This window comes from Panthera leo, chromosome F2 (assembly GCF_018350215.1).
Source record: "Panthera leo isolate Ple1 chromosome F2, P.leo_Ple1_pat1.1, whole genome shotgun sequence".
Classification (NCBI taxonomy): Eukaryota; Metazoa; Chordata; class Mammalia; order Carnivora; family Felidae; genus Panthera; species Panthera leo.
The window spans coordinates 59,655,621-59,678,790 of record NC_056695.1 but is presented as its reverse complement, the minus strand read 5'-3'; the positions used below and the strand labels follow the sequence as shown (position 1 = coordinate 59,678,790).

General features: G+C 38.6%; 1 protein-coding gene across 4 annotated transcripts in view; it reads left to right on the top strand.

Moving 5' to 3' along the window:
• Nucleotides 1-23,170, top strand: part of TRPS1 (transcriptional repressor GATA binding 1) — a 373,703-nt gene that overhangs the window by 163,770 nt on the left and 186,763 nt on the right. For 2 of the 4 annotated variants that reach the window (XM_042923426.1, XM_042923428.1), the window contains exons 2-3: nucleotides 5,054-5,982; nucleotides 19,639-20,768. In XM_042923426.1, coding sequence (XP_042779360.1) covers nucleotides 5,054-5,982; nucleotides 19,639-20,768 — 2,059 coding nt within the window. Of the gene's footprint in view, nucleotides 1-1,518; nucleotides 1,677-5,053; nucleotides 5,983-19,638; nucleotides 20,769-23,170 lie in introns of all 4 variants that reach the window. The other 2 variants (XM_042923427.1, XM_042923425.1) reach the window with 2 other exon arrangements.

Sequence of the window (23,170 nt, the reverse complement as noted above, 5' to 3'; positions counted from 1 at the left end):
GGCTCAGTCAGTTAAGTGTCTGACTTCGACTCAGGTCATGATCTCGCGGTTTGTGAGTTCGAGCCCCATGTTGGGCTCTGTGCTGACAGCTCAGAGCCTGGAGACTGCTTCAGATTCTGTGTCTCCCACTTTCTCTGCCCTACCCCTGCTTGCACTCTGTCTCTATCTCTCTCAAAAATGAATAAACATTTAAAACAATTTTTTAAAAAAATACAAAGAAAGCCTTTAGATTTGTTTTAATTTAGGAGGAAATAATAATAGAAATAGGGATTTTTGCAAATGGAATGTCTTACATCTCAGAGATGAAACTACAAATAGTACATTTTTAGGAAGCTAAACATGTTTTAACCCACTTAAATATCTTGACACAAAATATATTTTCATGTTATATCCGCTGTTGGAGGAGTGTACATGTATTTGCGTAGGTGGAGAATGATGTGAAGGTGGGCATGCTCACCATTTCCACCTCACCTACTCCCTAGCCCATAGGTGAGCTTTTAATCTCACAATTAAATAGAGAGGAGTTAGCAATTTTCAGTCTTGTAGCTCTTAAATTCTTCAGTGCCTCCTTATCCAGTTCACTTTAGCCCCAGATTATCTAAATGGTCGTTTATAGCAGGCCTACTGTAAACTGGCATTTTGAACTACTTTTGGTAGTCAGTATGAGGGATATTACTACATAGTTGAATGAAGAGGTTTAAAATAAAGTTGCCAGAACACTCCTTGATGTGATTATCTTCCTTCCTTCCTTCCTTCCTTCTTTTTCTTTTCTTTTCTTTTCTTTTCTTTTCTTTTCTTTTCTTTTCTTTTCTTTCTTTCTCTAATTATTTTATAACCATTACTATAATATCTGCCTCAATAATTTCACTTAGATAATAAAGATGATGGTATAATGATGGTTCATCATGACTTTATGAACTTCTATATCAAGAGCAAAAATAAAAGATTACTAAAAATAGCTAAAAAGATGGCATGTGTTCTAGCGTGTCATGTTTCTGTAACTGTTGGTTCGGAAGGCTTACGTAGATCTCAGTTCTCGATGGCATTGCAGGGACTCCTTTCTCGGCCACTTGGTGTGCACTGCTACTATGAGTTTGGAAGACATTGGCAATGGGTACAACTTCTTGTCTTCAGCTGTGACTGTACAATATCAGTAGATACACTTTATATCTTTTGCAGAAGCATTTCCCCTCCATGTTTACTAACCGAGAGCATTTATCCCCACCCCAGCGTAGGTAAGTATTCTGGTCCTTAGCCTTCGGGAGTTTTGAGGTTAAATCGTACATCTCAGTCTTTTGTGAAAATGACTTCTGTAATCTTTTATATCACGCTCCTTCTTCTCCTGCTGCTTTATTAAAACCCAGGGGAGGGAAGATCTTGCTCAAGGTTTGCTCATGCATTTATTAGGTATCTGTCAAGCAGCGTGTGGTGCTGGCATATAAATGTATTTTAGGTGTGATACATTAAAGCCTATTTACATCATTTAGGAAGGAAAATATTTTTTGTTTTGTTTTGCAGATGTACAGATCAGCTCTCAAAATGTCTTCTGTGTCTTCCGAGCATCTTCTAAGACAATTGCATTAGCCTCCTGCTAGTTGACTAATAGAATTAATAATTGTAGAAAGCACTCTAAAGCCACATGCCTTATGAAGTCAATGCTGGGTATGATTTTACAAGTATGTGATCTATTTTTTCAAGTGAAAATGTTAACTGGAAAAGTTCTTGGCACGCAGTAAAACATCATGCAATCTGTTATGTCTCTTAAAGATAATAACTTGAGGGTGGCTATAGTCTTACGATATCTAACTTATGACTTGTTAGGGGAGTTTCTTTCACTTAGAAGTATTGCAAATGTGCTTATATTTACATAATATGTCATTCTCAAAAGTTATGGTGATATAATTCCAGTAAAAAATTATTTTTCTATAACTACTTCAAAGTATAGTCAACTAAATTAACCATGATTATTTTTTTTAAAGAAACTAAAAAGAACATGCCCCTTCCACCCACAACAAAAAAGAAAACACAAATGACCTTTCTGATACTTCTTTGAAGTTTTAGCAGTTTAACATTATTTGTGATGTATATTTTTAAGGGCTGTGTTCAGCATGAGGAGTCAGTGAGTCATATGGGTTCCAAAGTTCTGTTCTTGGTGGAAGAGGGAACTGAAATTTGAAAGGATGAAAATTTAATTAAATCATTTTTTCTCTTAGTTACTGTAATTGCTGGTTCAGTAGTTTTTAAACTATGACCTATTACTTTTCTTCATGATAACAATAAATCAACAGGGTCTAATTTTTTTTTGTTTTGCAAAACAAGTGAAATTTTTTCATATTAACATACTTATATCTATTCACTGTTAAGTATTTTATCTTAGTTCCTTGCTCTGTAAAATGTTGCTGTTTTTCTAATCACCTTGACATTAATATATGGACAGAAACCATTTTCTCTTCATTTTAATGGAAAGAAAATCTTAACGAATTTGGTTATTTCATATTCATTTCGTTATGAATCCTGCCTTTCATATAGATTTCTGTTTTTCTGTGTAACCTTATTTATTTCATTGGGGTGCATTACTGTTAGGTTTTATTTCCATTAAGAAGATGATCTTAAAATACAAATGATATGGTGGTTCAGTATTTGTCCAAGAAAAGATTAAATTGCAATAGTTCCTAAAGACTTTTATGTGTAATGGAAAAAACAAACACGAAATTCTGGAGGGAAAGGCAAGAGATGCTATAGCGAATCATTACATTTGTATGTGTAGTAATGGCTGATACTCTATAAACTAGGATGTCTTTTTCTTTAGGCCACGATAAGAACAGCATTTTTTTAAAATTCAGATCTTGTTTAAATAATAACTGGTTTCTTAAACTTCCTTTTTATTATTATTTTTTTTTCATGTTTAGTTTTCCTTTTGTTGACTACCAGTAAAATTGCCCTCCACTCTTCCATGTGTTGGTTCAAGTTCCCAAATTCTGTCACTTTTGACAGAGGACTAGGGGTCTCTTAAAGTGTTGGCATGAACCAATAAGACATGAACATGCAAACATTAAAAAATAAATACGTTAGAGGCGCCTGGCTGGCTCAGTCAGTGGAGTGTGCAACTCTTGATCTCGAGATCGTGTGTTTGAGCCCCATGTTGGATGGGGAGATTACTGGGAAAAAAATCTTAAAATAGATAAATAAATAGATAAATAAAAATAGGCTGACTAGTGTTCCATTTTTTTTTTTTAATAAGCAGTTGTTACCTAGCTTAGTTTATTTTAAGACCCAATGATAATGACACCAAGGTGAAGACTCACTCCCTGCTCCCTGCCTTGGCCAGGCAGGTTTACATGGCTTCATGACCATCAGTGGTACTTGAAACTTCAGTCCTTCATCCTATCAATGTTTTTGTTGTTGTTGTTGTTCCAGGAGGAACATATACAGATTCTGTGCATATTTGTTGACTCATGTTATTGTTGTACTAAAAAGAAGAGTATACTTTCTTTAGTGCAGTTAATATTTTTTGACATTATTTTTGTAAAGTGAATTTTCCCCTTGCAAATGATTCTTTATAGTCAACCAGGGCATTAACTTGGCTCAGTGATTCATATTATACACATTTGCTTGACCAGCTCTTCAGAAATGAAGGTACATCCATATATGTCCAAAGCCAGTGTGGCTCCTCAGCACTTGTGAGAAATTACAGATGAGAATGACTAAAACGTGTTATTAATTTGGATTTTCTCAGGACATGTTGGATAATCATGGTGTAACTAACTCTGTTAAATCTGCCCCTGTGGCAAAGTCAGCTAGTAAAGAGGACTTGTCTTATTAGTCAGTCACAGGTGGATTTTCCTACGGGACATTTGGGGTGACAACTGACGGCATTTGCAGTGTTTTGGCTGGGAGATTAAGGGGACATAAGCCATGAAGCTCAGTTCTGGACTAGCCTTAGTTGCTGCATTTTTTTATGGACACACCACAAATTGTTTCTTATCTCCTCATACTGAAGTTCTGATTCATTAGACTCCAGTAGGGGAATTTGTCACAGTATTCTTATTTTGACCATTCTCCTTGTTGGCACTAACTTGAAAGGCACAGTCGAGGCAGCATGTGAAGGTGAACCTTGGGGAGGGTGCTGATAGTTGGCCATTCCAAGCTACCAAATGACAGCGTCATATGATTCAGTTTAATATTTTACTTTAGTCCATCTCCAGCGTGCTCCTGATGGTGAAATTGGTACTGTTTCCACCTGGTTGTGCTAAGAATCCAGGACTTAGTTAGCTTCCCCATCATGCTACATAGAGTCCTAGTAAAAGCCAACCTGGTCACTCTGATATGGACCAGGTTTTCCTCCTAACTTTCAGGCAAGCTCTCCAATTGGGGCTTAAAGAAATTTATCGGTAGGACAGAGATGAGACATTTGTTACCCTCCATTCCTGAAAGTAATAGGGCAGTTTTCACTTTGTTTATAACATGCTCTTTCTGTCTTTTGACTATGAGGATATTTTGGTTGAAATTACATTTATAGCTTGGTTGCACAGTATGTAACCATATTGAATTCCAATTTATGTTGTTTATATACATAGCATATAAATAAACGTGTAATATATATTCTGTAAACATAAATGCATATATATTTCATAAACATAGCATGTGTATATATTATACATAATATATAAGGTTTACAAATAAGCATGTATACAGCATCAACTGTACCTGAAGAAAGTGAGCAAAAAATATCATTGGCAAACAAGAATAGTAGGAAAGATAGAGCTATCAATGACAATAAATATTTTGGTATTCATAAAACCATTTAAAAATAGCAAATGAGCCACTCTATGACAAAAATAATTCTAAATGTAAATATTTGCTTTAGTCTCAGGTGGGTTTGTTTTTTTTTTTTTTTTTGCTATTTTTCAAACATTTTTTTTTCCCTAGAGGAAGATTTTTGTATGCACCTTAAAAAAGCCTCAAGTAAGAATAAGTAAAATGTTCTATATTAGGTTGCATCTCTGCAACTTTCAAATAACCTCGCATTTCCTTTTCCCTTGCATTTTTACAGATATGGTCCGGAAAAAGAACCCCCCTCTGAGAAACGTTGTTAGCGAAGGCGAGGGCCAGACCCTGGAGCCTATAGGTACAGAAAGCAAGGTGTCTGGAAAGAACAAAGAATTTTCTGCAGATCAGATGTCAGAAAATACAGATCAGAGTGATGCTGCAGAACTGAATAATAAGGAGGAACATCGCTTGCATGGCCAAGATTCATCCTCTAGCAGCAAGAAGGGCCCCAAAAGCTCCAGCCTGAGTGAGAAGGCTGGCTTCAATTATGAAAGCCCCAGTAAAGGAGGAAACCTTCCCTCGCATCCACATGATGAGGTGACAGATAGAAATATGTTGGCTTTCTCATCTCCAGCTGTGGGGGGAGTCTGTGAGCCCTTGAAGTCTCCTCAACGAGCAGAGGCAGATGACCCTCAAGATACGGCCTGCACCCCAGCAGGGGACTCATTGGAGACGAAGGAAGATCATAAGATGTCACCAAAGGCCACGGAGGAAACAGGGCAGGCGCAGAGTAGTCAAGCCAATTGTCAAGGCTCAAGCCCAGTTTCAGTGGCCTCCAAAAACCCACAAGTGCCTTCAGATGGGGGTGTAAGACTGAATAAATCCAAAACCGACTTACTGGTAAATGACAACCCAGACCCGGCACCTCTGTCTCCAGAGCTTCAGGACTTTAAATGCAATATCTGTGGATATGGTTACTATGGCAATGACCCCACAGATCTGATTAAGCACTTCCGAAAGTATCACTTAGGACTGCATAACCGCACCAGGCAGGATGCTGAGCTGGACAGCAAAATCTTGGCCCTTCATAACATGGTGCAGTTCAGCCATTCCAAAGACTTCCAGAAGGTCAACCGTTCCGTGCTTTCTGGTGTGCTGCAGGACATCAATTCTTCAAGGCCTGTTTTACTAAATGGGACCTATGATGTACAGGTTTGTGCTTTGTGTTGTTCTCTCTTTATACAGAAAAGGTTCCTGGTAATGAAGTGTGAATTCTTGCACGCATGGTAAAATCAGGTTCCCAGAACCAAAGGGGTAGCCTGCTAGATTCAGCGGGAGGATGGACACACTCCACAGCCATTTTATCCAAATGTGAATTCAGAGGGGTCTTTAATCTCTTCTCATGGAAAATAGTCCCAGTATCTCTATTAGGTTGGGAAAAGCCTTTTCACGGGATGAGGTAGGCTTCGTATTTCTAGAAATATTTCGTGGTAATTCGGTGTTTTCACAGTCTTCCCAAAAATGGCACTCATCTTTATAGTTCCACGTGATAGTAGTATATGGTTTGTTCTAATCTTAGATTAGAAATCTTTTGCTATAGTCTTTGCTTCAGTGAGGATCTTGCCTGTGTCTTGCATTAGGATTTAATTTTATACTCGGCCGGGCGTCAACTTGGACTCGGTTTGGGTCATACGGACAGTTACAGAGATATACTCCAGAAAAAGCAACCTAATTGCAAATGAAAATTTGGAAATAAAAGTTTACATTGATTATAAAGAAGTCAATGTGATTGTAAGCAGTAGGGACACCAGAATGACCTTGGTGCAGGCCAGTAAAGCATTCCTTTCCGCATTTAAGGAAAATAGTAATTTATGAAAGCATTTAGCAGTAATTTAGATTTCTGCCTTTATTAAAACTGGCATACCTTTTTGATCTACTCTTCTGTCTTTAGTTTATGGCATATGTGAAATGGAAAAAAAAATCTACCATTTCAAATAGAATGAAAGGCAGAACTGACGCTAAAGAAATGTATTCATTTCATTTTAAGCAATTTTAGCCTAGTCAGTACTCATGGTCAGCTTGAGAAAGTGTATTCGTTTCTGTTACCATCTGTAGTTTTTTATTGTATTATGCGGCCAGAGGATTTCAAAACATATTAGGTTTAATATTAACCTTCTTTAGGAATGATTAGAAGAAGTACCAGAGAACTAATGAAATTACATCATACTTATCTGACTTCCTAATTCCCTTAAAATATGAGTCATTTTGATCAACCCAATAGCTCTAGCACATTGGCTGTAGACCTCTTTATGGACCTAGTGCCAATTAAGAAAGGCAGGCAAAGGAATTCTAAATAACAGGTAGTGAACTTATTTTGCAGTACTTGTAAAAAAGAATCAGAGGAGAAATTTCCCAAGCCTTTAAAAATGTCAGAACAGCAATCTTATCACTTTCAAAGGGAGATAGGAAGAACTCTTAAAAAGCCAGTTTCATCTTTGTAGAGCTCTCTTAAAAATTCCATCCTACTTTGTGAATTTCCACAAATAGAATTATTTCTGTGGAGCAGCAAATTAAGCCAACATAGTTATTATGCATGAAAGCCGCATGCTTTGAACTGCTGTCTTATTAAAGATCATTTCACTGTCTTATGTCAGATACACTCTGCTGTCAAACCATGATTGGAAAGCAAATACGTGTTTTAGATAAAAGGGTTAGAAGTGAATAATGTCAGTATGTGAACTGGTGTTTTATAATTAGCAAGTAATATGATGTTAATACCTGGATTTCCGGCAGGAGTTTCAGTTTGTTCACTCTGGGGACAAGTTCTGAAGGCAGCTGATCTGGGCTGTCAGGAAGGCTCTAACATGAAGATTACTAAAGGCCGATGGTTTAGAAGAATTCAGATTTTTAAACACACTTCCATTTCCCCCAAACAGTTATTTGTTAGGTTCTTAGTTATTTATAGTAAAGTTTATGTTTGGGTAGAATGAGCTGGACACTTTTCCTGGGCAGTGATGTTAGAAATAAAACAGATGTGTGAGCTCTCCGAGTTTGAACTAATAGAAGGAGAAATAAAACAGCTGATCCTAAACTATGCTGTCTACTAAGTGCTGCAGAAGCACCCAGTAAAGAAGACAGAAAGGGGTAGGAAATAGCATCCAGGGAGATAATCTTGTTAAGATCAATTTTTTTTTTTTCCAGAGAAATAATATGGCTAAAAATAGAAAAAAGCAATCTGTGGGAAAAGCAGATGATTATTTCAAAGAAACGATTGGATTTAGAAGCAAGTCTAAAGAGAGTTAACTTTTTTCAGCGTAGGAATAGAACACTAAATACACTTTTAGGCCAAATGCTGATCTTGAGGACTCTGCACATGCCAGATGTTGATGCAGAAATGTGTCCGAAGATGAGTAACTTATTAGTACTTTTATGCTGAAATAAGTATTGAGCGGCTTCCCTGTATGCATAAACTGAATAAAAGCACATCTGAAATTCCCCTTTTTACCCGCAAGGGTTTGTGTGCTGAAATGCCGTTTGAGGGCCTTCTTTCCTTGGCTCTGGAACTGTGTGGGGACTAAAAGCTGTGCAGGATAAAATGCTGACTGTAGAATTTCTTTAACACGGTTCTGTCAGACATTTGTAGTAAGTTAATGGCTGTGTGTGTATTCTGATAAAAAGATGTTGGTAAATATGAGTGTCACAGACGAGTAATCATTCTATTTCAGGAATTATTTATATAAATCTGTAATGTAAGCTAATAATAAATGTAACGAATGACCAATTCATTAATCTTTTTCAATTAAACTGGCCTTTTTTTTTTTAAACATTCAGGACAGTTGGTGGTTAATGATAGATTTATGACATTTTAGGCAAAAAAAAAAAAAAAAAAAAAGCCAGAAGTACAGGACATAAGAACTCTGTGGCTTTGATCTGTATTATAGTTTGACACGGATGATTTTAAATAATTTGAACTGACTCAACTGCAAACATAAGATATACCATTGGGAAAAAGAAATAATTTAAACAAATGTTAAGATTTCCAGTTCCAAGTTCAGATTATTTGACATGTATTTGTGGGAATAACTGAAGTTTAGACATGCTCGTACTGACAAGTATTCACTTCTGTGTAAATTTTATTACAAATAGGGAAGTCAAAGAATCCTATATTCCTTTAAAAATAGCACCAAATAACAATGTTTCTTTATACTGCAGAGTTAGATAGAGCCCCAGTTGGATAATGGAGCTCCAGTTGGATAATAGAGCCCCAGTTGGGTAATGGAGGCCACCTTAAATGGCCATATCATGAAACTAGGACAGTCTTCCCTGAGTGTTGAATTCAGATCCTCCCCGTCATATGTCGTACGTTGAGGTAGCATGCCCAGCCCTGAGATCAGAAGACATGCCAGTTCTTTACCAAGAAAAACAAGGAAAGATATAATGGCTAGCTTAGAGCTATTTGACTCGATTGGGATGTTAGTTTCTTAATTTTTATTATTTAAAAAAAAAATTTTTTTTTTTAAAGTTTATTTATTTTTGAGACAGAGAGAGACAGAGCATGAACGGGGGAGGGGCAGAGAGAGAGGGAGACACAGAATGGGAAGCAGGCTCCAGGCTCTGAGCCATCAGCCCAGAGCCCGACGCGGGGCTCGAACTCACGGACCGTGAGATCGTGACCTGAGCTGAAGTCGGACGCTTAACCGACTGAGCCACCCAGGCGCCCCAGTTTCTTAATTTTTAAATGTAACCTGGGTTTTATCAATTGTTATGCCTAAATTTTTTTAAAATAATGGATGTAACATGATTGGTAAGCCCTTCCTGTAATTTTTACTACCTGTATTCAGCCTTTGAGGCTCACATATAGACCATAATAGGACAAGAGATTGAGTTCTTCAAAAAGTAATTACAGCTTCTTTCTTTGTAATCTGCTTTATTATGCTTATATTTAAACCATCGCTGAATGGAGGCCGAAGTTGTTAAACATCGACTTTGCTGTTTCATTAGGGCTTAATGTGCTGTGCATTAGGGCATTTGCGTCATCTTTATGGGGGAGCTCTTAGTCCTTAGATCAGGTTATAAACGTCGGAGTCCTGTCAAGATGTGCTTCCCACGGGAAAGTGTTGAAGCTATCCCAAGTTTATAAATGCTCACAAGGTACATGTTGCCTTTCCTTATTAGTGTACCTTTTCTGTTATTCTGCATTATTCAAGACTCCCAGAAGGGAGCTACAGGATTCCAGCTATTAAATTTATTTTGGCCTTTAATGAAATTTTAAGGTTAATAGAAAAATCTCACTATTAACTTACCAGTTACTGTCTTGTGTCTGAGCTAGGAGCACTACATTTCTGTTCTGTAAATATTTTTATCAGAGTTGCACAATATGTCATGTTAGAAGCAGGAAGAACAGATTTTAGAGATAGGAAGTCATCCTTTGTATTTGTGTTTTCAACATATTTAACTCTATGAGCTTTATAGACCCTTAACATATGGCAGTACATTGATTTGAACAGGGGGTTAACAGCTTGGTCTGGGGAAAAAAAAAAATTCCGAGAACATTAATTTCATTTTGGTTTATTTTGACTTTTCTTGAATTTTGCTTCCAAATATTTATTTTTTGCCGTGGAGTTTCCTTTGATCTGGAGTAGGAGGGAAGTGGTAGATCTTAGCAGGTTCTGTTTCTTTGTTTTTCTGAGTTGAGGACAATTGCACTTTAGAACAACTGGTGAATGAGACTTTAATCACTTCAGACTGTCTATAGAGTACAGAATGTTTGTCATATGAACCCATACTTGTTTTCAGGTCTGTGCCTCTTTAACATGTAATAAAGTGTGCAAAATAAAACATATGCTCACCCTAGGGCCATCAAGCAAAGTAAAGTTCTGGCATTTGCCAGGTTATTTTCCTCATCAAGATGGCCGAGCTGGATAGTGTAGCTTCCCAGGGAGGGGGGTAGAGTAGTTTGACTGTCTTCACTAATCCTTTCACCTGCATGTTGGTTAAATCTCCATGTGGCTTTGTTGCAAGAGAGTCAGTATGAGGAATGTCAATCTCTCCTTGATTTTCAGTTTTCTTGCTATCATTTAAAGAACGTGTATCACTTTCTTAAATATCAGTATTTCTCTCTAGGCAGAATGTTGAGAAGAAGAAATCCATGGTTATTAGTGCATCTAATCAAATTTAGCATTATTCAACTCTTAATAAAAAATGTTTTAAAAAATTAAGAAAAAAAATGATCCTCAAATCTGCTAACCATATCAAGTCAGCAGGTCAGTCAGTGCATTTTGTTTCTTGGGTCATTGGAATTACGGCATACATGGAGCTGTTTGGAAACACGGATTCATAAGTAGTGCCCAACCCCAAGAAAGTTTGGAGGGACGGGTTGCATGAAGTCTGTTTCCGAGAATCTAAATTAGACCATAGACCTCTTGAATTCTTCATCATATGGTTTAGTTTGAAGTAAGTGTTAGGAATTTTCAGAATATCAGAGAAGATCATGGCTTTAGTTAAATTGGAAGTCAGATGTAAAATTTATTTTTCTGTATTTTAATTTGATTCATACTTTTCTCACCAATAACTTATATAATCAAAATTGTACGTATCTTTTGGGTTGTCTTCCAATTTTGGATTCACTTCTGACAATAGCTAACAATTGATTAAGGGTTTCTTTCATGCATATGTAGATCTAAGCTCTTTATGTGGATTAATTAACTTATCTTCATAAAAACCCTTATGTAGACATCACTATTATGTCCATTTTTTTTTAAGTGAGAAAGTAGGCATAGAGGAATTCAAGTAACCTGTCCAAAATCACACAGTTGTGTAAGTAGGGTAAATGGGATGTAAGCCAGGGTACACAGGCTGCCGAAACCTTCTTCACAACCACTATAACATGAACTTCTCAAATACAAGACTGAGTTGACTTCAACTACAAACGCAAGGAAGAGAAGCCAACTGCATGTAAGGGAGGAGATACAAGACTGGTACACCAGGGCTCTTTGATGCATCCTCTGGGAATCACATTGAATTTAGGGACTTCAGTGATTTTTTTTTGAGATTGTCTCTTATCCAGTTCATGCAGTGTAATGCTGCCTTATTTGAACTTAGTAGACTCATAATTGAAATCATTGAAAAGAAAATTAGCGTTGCTGATTTGCCTTTTTTTTAAAATTACTGTGATTCATTTCCACTGGTATTTTTGCTACAGAAGCTAGTTCTGATAGAGCGAGGAAGGGCCAGATTTTGATTTAATCAATCAAGGGTGCAATGCTTTATCCCCAAATGAAGCAACATTTTATCCATGTATTAGATTTGTTTTATATTCCCCTCATTTGGAGGACTTTGGTTTAGAGATTTGTGATTTAATATATGGCCAGAGAGTTGTATTCTTCTCTTCTGGTTACTAGGCACAATCCAGGAGTTGGTTTATCTATGAAGGTTAAATATTACGGAGATGCATCCAGCTCCCATTTATGTTCTCTATTGCTGTGTAATTAAAGTTTTATTCTTTGCTTGCGAGTAAGTACAGGAACGGGTGTGAGGCACAGAAGACACCAGAGTGTCTTCAGAGTGTCTCATGTGCATGTACTCCACACCCCAAACGAGCTCAGAGCCCTGTGGTCTCCCTACATTCTGAAAGTGAGGGGTGGGGCCACAGGGAGGGACTTGAGAAATTCTTCTCCTCTTGCAGCCCCCCTTTAATACTTAGATGACTCACTGATGTCAGCCTGTCAGCCTGAAGAACACCTGAATTCTTTCATGAGTCCACTAACATATTTGGGGATCTTATAATAAACAGTGGTTTGTTCTAAGACCTGTTTTTCCAGCTGATGGGAGGCTGCACTGGCATCTCAAAGTCAACCTGCCTAAAGTTAAAGTTGTTAGCTTCTTCCCTAATGGTCCCCCCACCGCCCGCCCTTTCTAATGTACTCGCATTTCCAAATTGGTGGGGCTGGAAATACCACAGTTACCCTGGATTTCTTTCTGATGTGTATCTCCCCCCAAACAATGGAGTAGTTTGCTCTGGTCTTCCCCGCCTGATGCTTATACGGCCCCCACCCTTCATGTTTACTTAGTAGATTCTTAGTGGTTTCCTAGTTACTTCTTGTCTCTTTCAGATACCTTCTGTTCTCTTCTTTTCCTTTCTCTTCAGCTCTTGCCTCAACCCCATACCTTCCTCCATCCCTCCTCTCCTTTTCCTTTCTCTCTTTTCTCCCTCCTTCTGCCTTCTCTCCTCCTTCCCTTCCTCCCTCCTTTAATTAATTTTTAAAAATTCTGTTTAGAGATCCATCATCCTACATTTTGTAGGAAGTATAGGTCTACTTTCTAGAAAAGGTGTATCATTTTAATTATACTTACATAATTAAACTCTCCAGTCTCTCCACCATTCTCCAAATCTTCTCTCATCCCCCAGTCTCCCTTCACATTTCCCTAGAACAGCTTGCACCTTTTCACTGCCATTCACACTGGACTCACTTTGTTTCCTGCACCTGAAGAGCCTTTCCACAATCACTGCCTTTGAGGCTCATCTCAAGTGGCAACTCTGTGTCCCCCGCTCAGTTTCTCCTTCCAGAAGCTGACCTGGCCCTGTTGCTTGGGTCCTCTTCCTCTGTGTTGTCACGGAACTGGGTTCCTCTCCCAGCAGAAGCACATGCGCTCTACCGTCCTTGTCATTTATTTCCTTGTGAACTCTCTGCAGCAGCCCACAGACACGTGGGGTTTTGGACCCTGTCACTTCTGTGTGTGTCATCTGTGTTCGGCACACAGGAGGCATGCAACAAAGCACCCTTCCCTAGAGGAAGGATGTTCCACGGTGTCGCCACTCTGTCTTCCCATTTAAGACGCTCTTTAGCACAAATACCCGATTCTTATTTATCTCCATTAAGAGCCGGTGGCACAGGTAGGTCAGATGCAGGAGAGGGGTTAGTTCTGTGGATAATGCCCCCAGCCTTATAATTCACCTGCATTACATTTTCTGTCTTGTTTGGCATTTTTCCTTGTAAAACAATGTTTTTCTAAATTGTTGAGACTGACTTTAAGATTGATTGGTATTCTGTCAGCCCAAATACCAAATAATCATAGAGACTTAGTTCAGTTTATTATGCTGAGTGATGTAGGAAAACCAGTAGGGGTGGACTCTTGATGGCTGTAATCCAAAAGCTGATAATAAAAATGTGCATAATTTAATTAAAATGTTTATTATTATTTTTTTATTTTTGAGACAGAGCGAGAGCAGGGGACGGGCAGAGAGAGAGGGAGACACAGAATCCGAAGCAAGCCCCAGGCTCTGAGCTGTCAGCACAGAGCCCGACGCAGGGCTCGAACTCACAAACCATGAGATCATGACCTGAGCTGAAGTCGGATCCTTAACGGACTGAGCCACCCAGGCGTCCCAAAAATGTGCATAATTTAAAATATGCCGTGTTTTACACTTAAAATCAAGTTGAGTTTTGGTTATCCCCCCACAAAAAATATGGTTGGCTCTTATAATTCAAAAAACTGTTTGGATTTGTTCCTTATTTTTAAGAAGGGTGTTTATTGGCATTACGGCAGGGACAACCAGGAGCAGCAGGAATAGGATGTGATGGCGGGGGGCTAAGAGAGTCGCCATCTAATTCGATTTGTTGTTGGAATGTTTAAGCATGTAGTCTCTCCCAGAGACTGCAGCACCCCCCATGCTGCACGGTGCTTTCTGAAGCACTCTCCAAGGCAGAAATGCTGCCTATGTAGATTAACACATTCATTCCGACTATAGCTATTTTCGGCCAAGATCGGCCCTGACAGATTTCTTCAAGCTCTTTGTAACTTCAGTATTTGAACAGTGATTTTTAACAACTTAGCTTTTTATTAAGTGAAGGTTTTACTTTTTTGACTAACAGCCCATAACCTCAAGTCCCCTTAAATTAGTACCCTCCTAATTGTCTCTGTTGCTATCAATTATAGTACTTGAAAGTGAACCACATCTGAGGAAGAGTTTGTGTTTAGTTCAAACACCTCTTTTTGTTCCACTGACAATAAGTACGTGTGCTGAAGTGTCATTTTGGGAGTTCTTGAGGCTTCAAAAAATCTTTTCCTTTGACATTTTCTTAGATATCATTCTTACCAGTTTTTATTCCATATTATTAGAAGGAAATAAATTAATTAAGGTTAAAGTCTTTGAAAAAAAGCCAGCCTTTTATGTTTTTAAGTTCAACAGTGAAACATTTTTGTGAAAAGACATATGTAAATAAATTATAAACAAAGGCCAATGAAACATACTACATGGAAGGAATAGTTTTTAAAACTAACTTAAAAATGGAATAAAAAGCCATCCTAGTCCTTATTCAGTGAAAAGTAACTTCAAATCTGTTCTTTTTCATGCCTTCACAGATAAGTTGGTTGTTTCTAAACTGTAACTCATAAGCAAATGGCTCCCTAGTCATTTGTTTTCGGGTGATGATACATTTTGTTCAGTTTTTTGAAGAAGCCCAAATATGTCAGGTTGAGTCAACGGTGGGGGGGAGGTGTGTGAATTACAATCACTTTTTTTTTTTATCCCAGGTAACTCAGGGGCCTTGGGGGGGGGGGGGGATTTCCATCTATGCTCACATCTCCCATAATGACTCCATTCAACCCAAATATATTGAGCCCTTGCTTGCGTCCAAAGATGAATAAAATATTATTCCTTCAGTCCAAGAAGGACTATAAACAGAAACATGTGCTTAGTAACAACAGAATCCTACCTCTTCATTTACAGCTAAGAATACTACGATTGACAAGTTTATGAATTTGTCATGGAATGACTTCACCATTTTCCCACTATGTAGTCTTTTCATCCGCTTAGCACGAGCAATTAAATTAGGTAGTTCATTTTATTAAATAATAATCCCATTCATGTGACGAGTACTGTAGACTGTGCTAACATGGCATTCACTAGCTACATGTGCCTATTTACATTTCAGTTAATTTAAATTAGTGAAAAGTTAATAAAAATTACTTAAATCAGTTCTTGGGTTGCACTAGCCCTGTTTCAAGTGTTTAGTAGCCACACGTGGTTCGTGGCCATGGTAGAGACAGGGTAGACTGCAGAACATTTCCAGCATCTCAGAAAGTTCTTTTGGACGGTACTGATCTTCAGTTTGCAAATCAGTTTCAGGTACATTCTCTCAGTTGATCCTCACAACAATCCTGCAAGATAGCAAGGTGTGTACATTGATATCCAGAAAGGTGAGGAAACTGAGGTGCCAGGAGGTTCCATAATGTATCTTTGCAGAGACTTATGTTATAGAACTTCCCTTGGGAGCAAGCAAATCCAAGTAATATGAATACAAATGAATAAAGAATTTCATCTACAAATCTTGATCTTCAAATGCAGTAGTTTAAAGGCAGAGAGGTGGCCTAGCTTGCTCACTGTTGTACTCTATCATCAGTTACAGAGATCGGCACAAACTAAGTACTCAATAGCTACTAATTACATGAATGAATAGGTGTAATTTTTGGTCCAAACGGAATTTACAGTTTAATAGAAATTCTAAAATACGGATATCCGTGTCAAAGGAGCTGCTGGATTAACGGGTTATAATTATAACTTACACTCTTTATTCTGCTTGTGATCTCTCTTTTAGTAGAGTCATAGCTAGGGAATGGTAACCTTTTTTCTACTCCTTGCTGGGTTCAGCCATTTGAAAAGTTTGAAATAATTCTCTGAATGTGTGGTGCTCTTTCCTGGCAATAAGATTCAACACACTGTTGCTGCAAATACTTGCTTTGTATAACTGTTATTGCTGTGTATTTTTGTTTAATCTAGGAAACAGTTGTTTTAAGTTAACATTTGGAGGTCATGAAAATACAGTGAATATGGTCAGTAGTCTTAGGTAAGGTCTCCTAAAATAATAAATTATGTTTTATTTTAGAATGGCATTTAAATGATATGAATCAGTTTATTTGACCATGACTTAAATGTACATCTCTTACAAAGAAAGTATAAAAATGTCCACAAGTGTAGCCTTCAGGTCTTTTTGAAAGAGAAGAGGAATAGAACACTAAGTAACAATGTTTCCCAAAGTTAGCTTTTATAGTATATAAAATATTTAATTCTAATGTTATATTAGCTTTAAGTAATATAAAAACTAATATGATTTAGTGGCTATTTACCAAGAAGGCAAATAGATAACCTATGTCAGTGTCATTATTATTGTTTTTATCGTTAAATGAGATCCTTGTGTTTTTGTTTGCCTGCTTGGGTGGTTTGTAAAAGAGTATCTTACATAATGATCCTTAAAAAATTTTTTAATGTTTATTTATTTTTGAGAGAGAGAGAGTAGAGGAGGGGCAGAGAGAGGAGACACAGAATCCAAAACAGGCTCCAGGCTCCGTGCTGTCAGTATAGAGCCTGACTCAGGGCTTGAGCCCTCGAAGTGTGAGATGGTGACCTCAACCGACTGAGCCACCTGGGTGCCCCAAAAGAGTATCTTACATAATAATCTTAAATAATGGAGCTGGCTGGTTTTCCCTGGGTAAAAAAACACAACTTGTAGACACACAAATGCCACCAACTTAAAAGATTTAATGTGGTTTGCATAGCAAGTTAATTAGTCCTAAGCCAGAATGCTTTACTGGCAGTTTTGGTTTTGTTTGTTTACTGAATGGCCTTTCTTTCATGGTCTATGCACCTGATAGTAGTCATTTTTAGCCTGGATTTTCTGACTTTTAAAGTTGTCAAATACTGGAAGGGATGTTGTGATGCTTAATAATAATTTTGATGCACTTCAGATTCCTATGTTTCGGGATTTCTTAGGACTTTATAGAAGTTCAGCCCTTCCAGTGTAGACGTGGCATATGAGACTTGAAGATTGCAAAATCAAAGAAATAGTGATAATGTGTCATGATTTCTCAGGAATCCCTTTCTACAAGCAGAAATTACAGATACTTTATATCAGGAAGATCGACAGCTTTGAAACTAAAAGCTGGTAACTAAACCAAGAACATTTTTGCATACTGGCTTTTTCACTCGCATTAGAGGAGAATGGCATACTTCTCAATTTGCCCCCTTTGATTCAAGTTGAATTTCCTGCACAAAGTACCAGAGTTGATGGAATCACATTTAAATGCTTTGTTTCTGAAATTAAGGTTTCTCCTCACCTCCAGTGAACTGGGTTATAGATGGAGGGATTTTGTAATATCGTTACATCTCAGGGCATATTTTAGTTGTTCTGGTCCCTGAAGTGCTAGGTTAGAAAGGCGAATAGACTGTATCCTCCTGTGGTCTGGCTTTGACATCTCTCGCACTGCTGATTGCCAGGCTGCTGGCTGGGAGGGTGCCCCATTCTTCCCTCTGGTCAGATGATGATCTGCTATTGTTGACAGACTGAAGTCTGTGTGCTTGCCATGGGGGATGTGGACATCACCAAAAGTGATACATTGTCATCCTTGGGTTACAGGCTGTGAGAGATGTTTGTAAATTATTATCTTAATGTATAGTAAGGGTTGAGCTGTTTCTGTGTTCATGCACACTTCCTAGAACTCTAATACTGGAAATAAAGTGGAGGTTGCCCCAGATAAGCCAGCTCTTGGCCGGACAAGGTAATTTGATCAAGCTCACAACCTGTCTTTAAGTCGAAGCATGGACTACGGTGTGCGTCCTGTACAGTAGAGGTATAAGCGTGTCTCTCAATGTGCTAAGGGAATGTTATTTGCATATTAAGTAGAAGCTCTTAAATGATTTTGAGATGCTTGAGACCTTTCTCCTAGAGTGATTTGGATATGAGCAGTGATCGCACATGTCATTTTTGAGCAGCTGGTGAAGAAGGCAGAACATGATTATGTCACGTGCTTAATCTGTTACATCTGGTAGCTAGAAAAATTCAGAAATTCTCCGATAGTCAGAAGAGGAGATCTCTTCCTTTTTGGAGGATTTCTATCAAAAACTCTGTTTTAAACCAGGAGTTTTGTCTGCTCAGTGGTGGCGCTTGCTTAAGCTGCCTGTTGCAGTGCCCACTGAGGAAGGACTTTATATATAGTGGCCTTTGAATGCCTTCATTGCCCTAATGCTGTAAGTTTTACAACTTGAGATAGGAAGAAGAGCTGTGATCATTTCTATAGTGGAATTATTTTGTTTTGGCCTTTGAACATCCCCTTGACCCACTGAGACAGAGCCTTGATCCAGTGGGACTGAGCTTTGATCAAATGAGGCCCTGGAAGATTTTCTACTTTTCCTTTATCCTAGATTGGGAAACATTTTAAACTCTTTACATTAGACCTTCTTCACTAAGACTTCAAGTCCACTGCCTTAACTTCATTTTTAGTCTAATAGTGCCTGCTTGGGCTTTTAATTACCAGCCATTTTGTGTGGTCATGTTAGCACCTTCATTTTACCCGAAAGGGAGGCTTCGTCTTTGCCCAAAGCCTCATCGCTATAGGAACTGAACAAGGATTTCCTTGGAGAACATCTGCATTGAGCAATCTCTAAGCAACTGCCTCTGGTTTTGACAGCAGCCCTTAACTTCAGGAAAAGAAATCCCCTGTGATTTGGATGCTTCTGCAAGCATGTGGTTACAGGGAGGCAGTAGTAAAACCTACTTACATGAAAATTGTTTTCTTGGCTTTTTTTAAAAAAAATATTAAATCCATTGAATTAGTTATAGTACTCTTATTACTTATCTTTGACTGTTGCTGCCTTGGCCAAAAATGTTTAGCATAATGAGCCTCTCAAAAGAGCAGCTATTGAGAAATGAAGAGTGCATTTCTTTGGCGCTGATTATTCAAGTGATTTCATAATAAGCAGAAGTACTATTGTATTTTTTGATGTGGAATACTTGGCAGTGCCCCCTCCTCCCTCCTACAGAGAGCACTGAAGTAATGACACCTTTAAAGTAACATCCATCTCTTCCATACCAGGTCACTTCAGGTGGAACGTTCATTGGCATTGGACGGAAAACACCGGATTGCCAAGGAAACACCAAGTACTTCCGCTGTAAATTCTGCAATTTCACTTACATGGGCAACTCCTCAACTGAACTAGAACAACATTTTCTTCAGACTCACCCGAACAAAATAAAAGCTTCTCTCCCCTCCTCTGAGGGTGCAAAACCTTCAGAGAAAAACTCTAACAAATCCATCCCTGCACTTCGATCTGGCGATTCTGGAGACTTGGGAAAGTGGCAGGACAAGATCACAGTCAAGGCAGGAGATGACACTCCTGTTGGCTACTCGGTGCCCATCAAGCCCCTCGATTCCTCGAGACAAAATGGTACAGAGGCCACCAGTTACTACTGGTGTAAATTCTGTAGTTTCAGCTGTGAGTCCTCTAGCTCACTTAAACTGTTAGAACATTACGGCAAACAGCACGGAGGAGCGCAGTCAGGCTGCCTTAATCCAGAACTGAATGATAAGCTTTCCAGGGGCTCTGTCATTAATCAGAACGATCTAGCCAAAAGTGCAGAAGGGGAACCAATGACCAAGGCAGACAAGGGCTCTAGTGGGGCTAAAAAGAAGGATTTCTCCAGCAAGGGAGCAGAGGATAACATGGTGACCAGCTACAATTGTCAGTTCTGCGACTTTAGATACTCCAAAAGCCATGGCCCCGATGTAATTATAGTGGGGCCGCTTCTCCGTCACTATCAGCAGCTCCATAACATTCATAAGTGTACCATTAAACACTGTCCATTCTGTCCCAGAGGCCTTTGCAGCCCAGAAAAGCACCTTGGAGAAATTACTTATCCATTTGCATGTAGAAAAAGTAATTGTTCCCACTGTGCACTCTTGCTTTTGCACTTGTCTCCTGGGGCGGCTGGAAGCTCAAGAGTCAAACACCAGTGCCACCAGTGCTCGTTCTCGACCCCTGATGTAGATGTGCTCCTCTTCCATTACGAGAGTGTGCATGAGTCCCAAGCATCAGATGTCAAACAGGAAGCCAATCATCTGCAAGGATCGGATGGGCAGCCAGCTGTCAAGGAAAGCAAAGAACACTCATGTACCAAATGCGATTTCATTACCCAGGTGGAAGAAGAGATTTCCCGACACTACAGGTAAGCCATAGCGGGGCGGGGGCGGGGGAGGATATTAACAGAATGATAGGAAGAATCCAGAGGGCTGATCCAAGAATCATTGGGAATGATTACAGTGACTTGGGGAAGTTACAGGACGAGCGAACATAAAAGATCGTTCATAAAACTGCAGGTTATGTATTTATAGATGTGGTAAGCACAGATTCTAATTTGGTTACTTGTTTCAGACCATTTACTCTTCTGCTTCGTACCTGTTTTGTACCGTTTACTGAGTGTGTTTTAAAAATTGCAGTGATGACGGTAATGCTGATGAGTTTACTCATTTACCACGATCCCATTTATTTGTCCTTGCTAAGTGACTCCACATCCCACAATTTTTGATGGAGGAGCTCCCAAATGAAAGGTGCCATTATAACATGTTCTCTTCTCTACTCCAACTGGAAAATGATCCGCTTGAGAACACGTTGCTCATTTTTCTTTTCAAATGAGATTGGACATCCTTCTGGCTTTAAAACATTGAGCAACACCTTTGTTTCGCAAAGAAACCGTAATCTGAAGGTGAGCGTATTGTCATAGGTGTGACTTTGGATTTCTGTACACTCACTCCTCGGAGCAGGTAAAACCACTTCGGGTATTCCAGATTCGTAAACAGAGATACAGGATATATGTTCATTTTTTTTCACTTCGACACTATTCTCTGTATAAATGTTAGTCTTCCCAGTTCATCTTTCGTGTTTTCTAAAGACGGGTTTAGGATACGTATCTTTATTTCATTTCTGTATTCATTCCTTAACTGATTAATTCCAAAAATGTGCATTGTGCCAGGCATCGATGATAAAGGAGAGAACAAGATGAACATAGTCCATGCCCACAGGGAACTTACAGTTTAGTAGGGAAGACGTTCACAGATCATTGTGAGTACGAGTGTCATGACAGTTGAAGTAGAGGCCACTGTGTTTGATGAGAATGACCTCATAGCCCAATATGGTAGATGAGGAAATGCCTCTTTGAAGAAGGAACATTTACACTGAGAGTTGGTTATATGACTAGGAATTAGTTTAGCACAATCCCGGTAATACAGCATGTTCTGTTGTTACTTGGCACTCAGTGGGTGTTTTCTTGCAATAGCGCTTAGAGATGCATCAAAGTAAAGAGCTTTATTGACTCCTTTTAAGTGTTTTTCCGTATGTAGACTCAGTATACTAGTTCAAAAATCTAGTCATTTTATTTTTCCCATCCCAAGATTCTAAACAGTTCCTCTCATTCTTTTTGAAAGCGTGTGTTAGTTTAAGTGCGTGTGTGTTTTGTCAGTCACCAGTAATGAAGCAGTTCATGTCCAACAATAGGCTAATAATGTTAGATGTTAATTTGAAGGGCATCCTAATGTTCACAGTGAATCTAAATGTTCAGAAAACACTTCCTTGAGATTTACACTGTTTAATTTATAAGGTCAGCCCTAGGAAAGACACAGTCCTGCAATCAAATATGTGTTCACACTTGTAGTGAGTGTTTCTGGCTCCTCTGATGTTAGCTGCATGCTAATTTATTTCTGGGCTAGCAGACATTAGCTTCCTTCTGAGCTTTACTAGTGTGCATATACATTTGTTAGGTGCTGTAAAAATTAGGTAATCTTGTCTGGGTTTAAAAGAGGAGACTTTCTTTAATCATGAGGAAATTAGCCACACACACCACACACACACACACACACACACACACACACACACACACACACACACACACACTATACACACACATGTACATACATACACATCTGGATACCAGATCATTTGCATTAGTGGCTCTTTTTGAGGAAGCTGAGGCCATTGCTTGAAAACCTGTCTGGAAAAACAGGCTTTCTGTATGCTTTGGTTAAACAAAAAAAAATTCTCCCAAGAAATGAAAGTATGAATAAAAATATGACTGAATAATTTCAGAGTTTAGTTAGTAGTCAGTAAGGACAATAAGCTCTAGAAGGAAGAGACTAGTCTCTTATTGTTCACTGCTCTGTCTACACAATTTAGCACAGTGCCAGAATGGCTAATAAGTGCTCAGTGAGTAGATCTTTAAGTAAATGAAGTGCCTGTGAGTTTTTGACTTCACAGTCGTTAAGGATAAGCCAAGATCTCCATGGTGAGTTACAGTTTAATCTGAGACTATTATAAAGTCTCAAACCCTTCTGAAGATTTAGGGCTCCACACCAAATAACAATTGTTTGTGCATTTTGGATGTCAGTCAGCCTTTCAGCACTTTATTAGATGAGAAAACTGAGCAGTATTTGTTCCTAGGGCATTAAAATACTCCTGCACTTGTTCTTAAAACCTGATGTAATTTGTGTGGTCCCGGATCCTTTAGGTTGCTGAGTAGTTTATCTCTGATCTGTTTATGAGATCTTATAGAAATATTTGAAATGTGGAGACTTATTC